General features: G+C 41.6%; 1 protein-coding gene across 1 annotated transcript; it reads right to left on the reverse strand.

Moving 5' to 3' along the window:
* Nucleotides 1-336: 336 nt before the first annotated feature.
* On the reverse strand, nucleotides 337-9,021 carry LOC131162365 (cytochrome P450 81C13-like). Its single transcript, XM_058118769.1, has 2 exons — nucleotides 8,030-9,021; nucleotides 337-1,198 (listed from the first exon to the last, which is right to left on the reverse strand). Exons 1-2 carry the CDS (start codon nucleotides 8,939-8,941, stop codon nucleotides 581-583), a joined length of 1,530 nt encoding a protein of 509 aa, XP_057974752.1. The 5' UTR covers nucleotides 8,942-9,021; the 3' UTR covers nucleotides 337-580.
* Between the last annotated feature and the right edge of the window lie 614 nt (nucleotides 9,022-9,635).

Below are 9,635 nucleotides of genomic sequence, written 5' to 3' on the forward strand. Positions count from 1 at the left end.
CTTTCTTTTTTCATTTTTTTTTTCTAAATTACAACCACATTAACTCTATGTTAAGGTTGTAGACTTGAAATTTTGGTAAAGAAAAAGTTTTGATGAAAGGCAATTTTTTCCACGAATTTCAAAAGTCAAAAGTCCGAAACCATATTTCCAAAGGCACCATGGATAAAATCCATGCTTGGGAAGAGACTATATGAAGTACAACAGTGCCACAATAAACAGAACAGTTCTTTTGCAATACAAGAGCAATTTGTTGTTTAGTGAGTTATAATTTATGGGTCCATAAGCCATTCTACCTCTACTTGTTTTAAGCTAATAGGTTGTAAATTGCAATGAGAATTGGGCTAAATTGGGTATAGAAACATAGAAATGTTTACAATCCATTAATGATTTGTGTGAAAGTGTGGCTACTTCCATCCAAACCTATGCTTAGCGATTGTAGAAGCCATTACTTTCACTACTTCAAACATTCACAATACATTCTTAGATCAAGGAAAACAAGCACCTTCAATCCCTCGTACATGGAATTTCATATTCACATATAAATCTGAGTATATAACACGAAAGGTAACACAATTTGAATTCAAAGTTGGGAGAGGAGTTTAAGCAAATTCTTGCGTGGAGTGCACATGGCTTCCAAAGGCTTAACCATGGCCAAAGTCGGTGTAAAATCATAGCTCATGTCCATCTCAAGCCCAACCCTTTCCCACTCAAAACACTGAATGAGTGCACCCAGTGCTAGTGAAACTGTTCGTATGGCCATGCCAGCACCTGGACATGCCCTCCGCCCCACTCCAAAAGGAACAAATTTGAACATTTCTCTATCTCCTTCTGTGGCTTCAAACCTCTCTGGCTTGAACTTGTTGGGGTCGTCCCATATTTTGGGATCTCTGTGAAGAGCCCAAGCATTTACTAACAAAATTGTTTTACGCGGAATGTCATATCCTCCAAGAGTGCAATCATTGTATGAAAAATGAGGCAGTAGTAATGGCACTGTGGGATATAATCTAAGAGTCTCGTAGACAATGCAACGGAGATAAGGAAGCTTGGAAAGATCCGTATCACCAATTAAGTGCCCAGGTTCAACATGGTTATCAATCTCTGCTCTCACCTTCTGTAACATCTGTGGGTGATTCAGGAGAAGAGACATTGCCCTTTGTAAAGTGATGCCTGATGTATCTGTTCCTGCAACAAACATAAGCTGGAGCACATATTTTCATCAATGCTAGAATGAAAATTTGAATGCCTGGTAAGTGTATGAAGACCTTGAAATGAGATAATAGTGACATTAAAAAAATTGAAGATTGCAATTTAAAGTTAGGGATGAGTTGACTGCATCCCAACACATCATATGGATGGGCCACCACAACCATGGTGGGCTGTGTTTGGATTGTTGCAGTGAAGTGACTATTAGGGTGTGGCAGATATTGGTTAGGCAGCAACACCACCCAGCAACTTATGTTGATTATGCTGAGAAGACCAGCAGCCCTCCACCAGACTCTGCCTACCATGTTTGAAATTGCAGCTACCTTCTATAACTTTCCCCCTCCCATTTGTGTATATATATGTGATGTATGTGTGTGTAGTTGTGAGTGGAAAGCTTGTGAGTTGCGTGCTGTGATGTGTGCAAAGAGAGGGAGTTGCAGAGTGCGGTGTGGTGGTGTGCAAAGTAGTGTGAGGCAGAGTGTGTGTTGTAAAGAGAGAGAGAGAGAGTGTGTGTGTGTGGAGTTGAGGGCAGTAGCCTCCTCCTCCTCCTTGTAATTCTCCTGGTTGTAGTGGATTGTGTGTGCTCCCGTGGATGTAGGTCACAGTGGACCAAACCACATAAATCTGATGTTGTATTGTGGTTGTGTATTTTTCTTGTACGATTGTTGCTTGTAGATCCACACCCCAACAATTGGTATCAGAGGGAGGTTGGAGCAAAAGCGTCAGATGGGAGAAAAATTCCCAAATTGAAGCCTCTGCCTAGTAGCTAAGAACTCAGTTTTGAGGCCACCATTCCTCTCATCGAGAAGAAGCCAACAATAGTAACCAAAGCTCGAACAGAGCTCAAAAGAGGCCGCACGCGCCACTGACGGCCAAAAGACGTTTCCATGCGTCCACACCCGTCACCATGCTTCGGTAGGTGATTGGCTAGTGGGGTCACATGCCCTCACATGATGGCAAGTGATCGGATGGTGGGATCACGGGCTCCCACATGCCAGCGATTGTCCGGTGAGCGTTTGAAGGTCAAAGAAGGCTAACATCAGAGTGACGTCAGCACCGCATAAGTGCTGAGTCAATGTCCGCATCACCAAGGAGTCAGGCCATGTCAGCGGGTCCACGATCATGTAGCTCCACATCATTGATCTATGTCAACCCTGAGTTGGCTGCATAGTCAGCAGTCACGTTAGTGGGGACCCACGCCACGTCAGCAGCCGAGACCCCAGTGCCACATCAAATGGTGGGCCCCATAGGACGTGGGTTGGTGCCACGTCAGCAGGTGGATTTCATAGGAAGGCGGGCCCTACAGTGCAATGTCAGCAGACAGCGTTAAGTAACAACATTAGTGACTGTTAACGGCATCACGAATATTCTGTTAGATGGAGGAATATTCCGTCAAGTTTGACCGAAATTGACCATTTTGACCAAAAGTTTGACCGGGCATTTCGAAGCCATTTCGAGTCGGTTTTTCGAACGTTTTGAACTATTTCTAAAATTTTTGATCGTTCCAGAGCCTTTGGTGGTGTCCATTTTGTGAGATTTGGAGCAGAATGATAGGTGGTGGCACTTCAAAATTTGTGGTGGAGAAGTTTGATGGGCGAAACAACTTTAGCTTGTGACAAAGCACAGTGAAGGATATTTTGGTTCAATAAGGCTTGATCAAGTCGCTAATCAGGAAGAAGCCCAATAATATCAAAGATGATGATTGGACCAAATTAAAGATGAATACTGTTAGCACAATTCGATTGTGTCTAGCAAATGAAGTCAAATATACGGTGCTAGACGAAACTTCAGCAATGGAACTCTAGAAGAAATTGGAGCAAAGGTGTATGTCAAAGTCCCTTACCAATAAGTTGTTTCTAAAGAAGAAACTTTATCAACTCCGAATGAAAGAAGGAAGTTGTCTTTTTGATTATATAAATGATTTCAGCAAGATTTTGACCCAGTTATTGAGCTTCGGCGTGAAAATTGATGAAGAGGATAAGACGCTTCTACTTTTGTCGTCTCTACCAACTTCATTTGTTGGTTAGGTAACTACATTACTCGTGGGGAAGGATACCTTGAAATTGGATGATGTGATGACATCACTTCAAGATTATGAGAGATGCATAGAAAGCCGATTGTGACTTCTCATGAGCAAGCTTTGGTGGCTAATAGTGAGAGACAAGGAAGAAGCAAAGACCGAAAGCTCGGAGGTAGATAATGGCATTCAAAATCGAGAGGACGAGATATGAGTGAGGTCATATGCTATTGGTATGATAAAAATGGGCACTTCAAGAGGGACTATGAAGATCGAAAACGATACGAAGAAGAAAAGAAGACACGGGATGATGTTAATGTATCGGTGCATGCCACATGGCATAGTAATGATGAGGCCCTTCTAACGGCGAGTAGTTTACATCGACAAATCAATCAAAGAAATGTGCAGCGTCAATTGTACAAGAAGTCCGACCATATGAAGAGGGAATGCCGGAAATTGATGAGAAAGAACATGAATACTCGTAGCAGTCCAAACAATGATGGATGGGTTTTGGACTCTAGGAGTTCAATTCATGTTTGTTTAAGAAATATTTTTTTCCATTCTTTCAAAGAAGTTTGCGGTATGATATCACTTGGTGATGGGTCTTCATGCAATGTCAGAGAGATTGGATCTGTGAAGTTGAAGACACCTGTTGAAGCGATCCATATTTTGGATGACGTAAACTTCGTTCCAAGGATGGGAAGAAATTTGATCTCCCTTAGTCAGTTGGATTCTAAGGGTTGCCATCTCTATCGCGGGTGGAGCTATGGAGGTGACCCGACATGACTCGGTGATATTTATTAAGAAGGAGTCTTGTGGGTTGTATCAGTTGATGTGAACCACAATGGTTGGTGGTTTGACCTCGAATGATGATAGTTGCACGTCATTAGAAACGAACAGACGAGTTCGGTTTGCCGATGAAGAAGGCGGTGCTCTTTACATGGTTTAGATGTTTGAACCAAGTCATGAAGATTTGCCTTGATCGAGTTCATATCAAGGTGGAACTATGGACTTGGGAGTTGCTACTCGCCAAGGTGGATATTGTTAGGGTAGCCGCACCACACAACAACTTATGTTGATTTTGCTGAGAAGACTAGCAACCCTCCACCAAACTTTGCCTACCATGTTTGAAATTGCAGCCACCTTCTGTGACTTTCCTGCTCCCATTTTTGTATATATATATATATATATATGTGATGTATGTGTGTGTAATTGTGAGTGGCAATATTGTGAGTTGCGTGTTGTGGTGTGTGCAAAGAGAGGGAGTTGCAGAGTGCCGTGTGTTGGTGTGCAGAGTGTGTGTTGTAGAGAGAGAGAGAGAGAGGGGAGTTAAGGGTAGTAGCCTCCTCTTCCTCCTCCTCCTCCTTGTAATTCTCCAAGTTATAGTGGATTGTGTGTGCTCTCGTGGATGTAGGTCATAGTGGACCGAACCACATAAATCTGGTGTTGTGTTGTTGTTGTGTATTTTGCGTGGGTGATTGTTTCTTGTAGATCTACACCCCAACAATTTGTATCAAAGGGAGGTTGGAGCAAAATCGCCAGATGGGAGAAAAATTCTTAGATTGGAGCCTCTGCCTTGTAGCTTAGAACTCAGTTTTGAGGCCACCATTCCTATCATCGAGACGAAGCCAACAACGGTAATTGAAGCTTGAACGGAGCTCAAAGGCCGCACGTGCCCGCACGCGCTCGTACGCGGCACAGACGGCCAAAAGATGTTGCCACGTGTCCACATGCGCCACCACACTCCGGTAGGTGATCGGTTGGTGGGCTCACGCGCCCTCATGCACCGATAAGTGATCGGAAGGTGGGATCATGTGCTCCCATGCGTCGATGATTGTCTAAGGAGCTTTTGAAGGTCGAAGAAGGCTGACGTCAGCACCGCGTAAGCAATGAGTTAGCGTCCGCGTCACCAAGGAGTCAGGCCATGTTAGCGGGTCAATAGCCACGTAGCTCCACATCATTGAGCCACGTTAGCGCTGAGTCGGCTGCGCAGTCAATGGCCACATTAGTGGGGACCTATGCCACGTCAGCAGGTGTGCCCCACAGGAGGTGGGCTTGGTGCCACATCAGTAGGCGGACCCCATAGGAAGGTGGGCCCTACAGTGCAACATCAGCAGATGGCGTTAAGTAACGGCGTTAGTGACTGTTAATTTCGTCAGGAATATTCCGTTAAGTTTGATCAAAATTGACCATTTTGACTAGAAATTTGATCGAGCTTTTCGGAGTCATTTCGGGTTGATTTTTCAAATGTATTGAATTATTTCTAAGGTTTTCAGTCGTTCCAGAGCCATTGGAGATGTCCGTTTTATGAGATTTGGAGCAGAATGATAGGTGTTGGAACTTCAAAATTTGAGGTGGAGAAGTTTGATGGGCGAAACAACTTTAGCTTGTGGCAAAGCACGGTGAATGATATTTTGGTTCAACAAGGCTTGATCAAGCCGCTAATCGAGAAGAAACCCGATGATATCAAAGATGATGATTAGACCAAATTAGAGATGAAGACGGTTAGTACAATCCGATATTGTCTAGCAAATGAAGTCAAATATTCGGTGCTAGACGAAACTTCACCGATGGAGCTTTGTAAGAAATTGGAGCAAAGGTATATGTCAAAGTCCCATACCAATAAGTTGTTTCTGAAGAAGAAACTTTATCAACTCCGAATGAACAAGGGAAGTTGTCTTTTTGATCACATAAATGATTACAAAAAGATTTTGACCCAGTTATTAAGCCTCAGCATGAAAATTGATGAAGAGGATAAGGCGCTTCTACTTTTGTCGTCTCTACCAATTTCATTTGATGGTCTGGTAACTGTATTACTCGTGGGGAAGGATACCTTGAAATTGGATGATGTGGTGACATCACTTCAAGATTATGAGAGACGTTAAGAAAGTCGATTGTGACTTCCCATGAGCAAGTTTTGGTGGCTAATTGTGAGATACAAGAAAGAAGCAAAGATTGAAAATTCGGAGGTAAACAATGGCATTCAAAATCAAAAGGATGAGATACGAGTGAGGTCGTATGCTATTGGTGTGATAAAAAGGGGCACTTCAAGAGGGACTGTGAAGATCAAAAACGATACGAAGAAGGAAAGAAGACACAGGATGATGTCAATGTATCGGAGCATGCCACATGACATGATAATGATAAGGTCCTTGTAACAGTAAGCAACTTACATCGACAAATCAATCGAAGAAACGTGCAGTGTCGATATTACAAGAAGTTCGGCCATATTAAGAGGGAATGTCGAAAATTGAGGAGAAAGAACATGAATGCTCGTAGCAGTCCAAACGATGATGGATGGGTTTTGGACTCTGGGAGTTCAGTTCATGTTTGTTTTAAGAAAAAAAAAATTACATTCTTTTAAAGAAGTTCGCGGTACGATATCACTTGATGATGGGTCTTCATGTAATGTCAGAGGGATTTAATCTGTGAAGCTGAAGATGCCTGTTGAAGCGATTCTTTTTTTGGATGATGTAAACTTCGTTCAAAATGCAAAGAAATTTGCCCTCCCTTAGTTAGTTGGATTCTAAGAGTTGCCAAATCTCTATTGCAGGTGGAGTTATGGAGGTGACCAGATGTGACTCAATGATATTTACTGAGAAGGAGTCTCGTGGGCTGTATCAGTTGATGGGAAAAACAGTCGTTGGTGGTTTGACCTCAAATGATGATAGTTGCACATCGTTAGAAACAAACAGACTGGTTTGGTTTGCCGATGAAGAAGGCGGTGCTCTTTGCATGGTTCAGACATTTGAACCGATTAAGCTATGAAGATTTTCCTTGATCGAGTTTGTATCAAGGTGGAGTTGTGGACTCGGAATTTGATACTCGCCAAGGTGGAGATTGTTAGGGTGTGAAACTATGATACATAAAAAACAAAATGCATTCCATTATTTCAACACCTACAATAAGTACAAAAATTTAATGGAGGGCATGTGACTACTAGGAGCATGATCAAGAAAATAAAATAAGAAAGAAAAAGGTATTTAGGCCATGTGTCACGGACTGGGAATTTAAACCCAATTGATGGGCCATGCGGCACTCGTCGAGGCTCTCCCTCGATAGAGTTAGCCAACAAGAACACATTCAATCCGGCTGTCATGAAATCTCGAGAGGTTTTCGAAAGCCATCATAAGCATGAAATATCAGTTCCAACAATAATGAATTCGTGAAAAGAAGCGACTTTCATACTCAATGATATGTGGAACTAATTATTATATTCAATCAACAAGACAACCACACAAGTCATCATTCGAATAATTCAACATTTAGTATAAAAATTCCTGACGAGAGCAAGAGAAGACATCTCTTCTCCCGATTTAACCGAGATCACATTGTCAACCCCTAACACCATGCATTAGGTCTTCAAAGGGAGAAAATATTTAGAAAACAGTCTCTTTATTAAAATAAAATTCTTCATCGATCAAATTAGAAGGTTCCTAGATTCCAACAAGCTATAAGATTCAATGTTTGGTACAAGATAAAAGATAAGAGAAAGAAAAAGGGAAGACAACCCCACCCCACCCCACCCATCCATTACTCCCTTTCCCCTCCGTTCCGTTCCCTATACAGTTCCAAGCGTAAGTTAAAACACACTAAGCACAAACAACTTTATTAAAAATGGATATCCTAGTAAATTAGCTTCGCAAAAAATTGTAACCTAACATTGCATTTACATAATATTTTGTTTATATTCAGTCAATTCAGTAGAGGAAAATGTACTAGTTAGAGGTTGTCTCAATCTCAAAGTAGGGGTTCCAATCTCCAAAGCCTTCCTAAAGAAAGAATAACAAGGTGCATGTTACTTCTTACCAGTATTATGCTTTTGATAACATCGTCTGAATAGAAATCAGGTTCAGATTCCTGGAGGGACAATAGAGTTTCGATCAGTAACATCTTCCCCCTTTCCACATTGGGAGTGGCATTGAAAGAAGAAGGAGTAGTTTTCTTTCGTCGAAGATCATCTATCAAACTCTGCAGGAACTCATCTCTTCTCTTATGCAACTTCACCATATTCTTCTCCAATCCTTTGTAACCAACCCACCTCAATATTGGCAGGAAGTCACACATATTCATCGACACATTCGGAAGGAAAGTTTCCTTGAGTTCTTGGAGATGTTTTCGTCCCATCTCCACGCTTGCAGCGTCTCCTTCAACACAGCGCTTTCCAGCAACTATCTTCATGATGACATTGAAGGCCAAAAGTGAGAACATAAACTTCAGGTCCACCTTTTGGCTTCCACTGTTTGAGACTTCATAAAGTAGGCGAAGAAGGTTACAAACTTCTTCTTCACGGATGGTAGAAAGCTTCTGGAGACTGTTTGAAGAGAAGATTTCGACAACTGTGAGGCGACGAAGGCTTCGCCAAAGGTGACCATATGGAGCAAACACAAAGGATGTATAATCATATGTAAGAATATCCCCAACAAGAGATCGTGGGCGGTTTGCAAAAATTATGTCGTTCTTGGTGAAGCACTCCTCAACAGCAGATGGAGAAGAAACAACAACGATGGACTGGACACCGAGCCGGAGATATACTATGGGACCATATCGGAGTGAGAGCTTCTCTAGTGCTTCGTGGAGTGGGTTCTTAATGAGGTGAAGGTGGCCAATTATTGGGAGAGCAAGTGGACTCGGTGGCAGAACTCGGCAGCGAACAAATTGAAGTCGAAAAATAAGGAGAACAGCGAAGAAGAGAGCAAGGTAACAGTATACTACATCCATGGCTTAGCGGAAGGTGCAGTGCCTTGGAGAGTGTGTGGCGTGTGTTGGAGGGTTTGGGGAGAAGTGGGGCAGAGTTATCCTAACAACCGAGCTGTCATCCAACCATCATCCTCCAATCAGATCTACTGAAATCCTTTTAAATAATAAGTCACTGTAAAATGTAAATCTTACTAAGTGGAACTTATGTCTAAAGCAATTTTATTAAATAAAGAAGTTTGGTAGAAGGACCATATTCATTATTCTAAAATGATAATTTTTTTTCCTAAATAAGCTACACTTTTTTTAATGTATACATTGGCACATACTTGTACTAGGAAGAAGGGACACATTGAAAAATTGCGTCGGAAGTTCTTTTTCTCCCCATTAAAAAAGTCAGTTTTTATGATACGATAATAGTAAAAAAAATATATTTTCAGCAATACAAAATCAACCAAAAATTAATCATAAATATCAATCACATGAGACACAATTTTACGTTGAAAACCCCTTCAAATCAAAGGATTAAAATCACGGGACTTGAGAGTCCATTCAAAAATTTCACTATGATAAAAGTGTGCGTATAAGATCTAAATTTTCAGCTATCAAAATGAGCACATAGCTCTATTTTTAGCTAACAATAAGAGATCTTAAAAATTAAAGAGGGAGAGTTGAGAATTTCACAAAAAAATGTGATTACTATTCAATCCTAATATAT

Source organism: Malania oleifera, chromosome 8, assembly GCF_029873635.1.
Source record: "Malania oleifera isolate guangnan ecotype guangnan chromosome 8, ASM2987363v1, whole genome shotgun sequence".
Classification (NCBI taxonomy): domain Eukaryota; kingdom Viridiplantae; phylum Streptophyta; class Magnoliopsida; order Santalales; family Ximeniaceae; genus Malania; species Malania oleifera.

What these genes read in the sequence shown, in the direction of transcription:
- LOC131162365 (XM_058118769.1), bottom strand. Translation starts at nt 8,941, where the DNA reads ATGGATGTAGTATACTGTTACCTTGCTCTCTTCTTCGCTGTTCTCCTT. An exon ending in TTATCAAAAGCATAATACTG is followed by an intron (nt 1,199 to 8,029) that starts GTAAGAAGTAAC and finishes TATGTGCTCCAG; the next exon opens with CTTATGTTTGTTGCAGGAAC.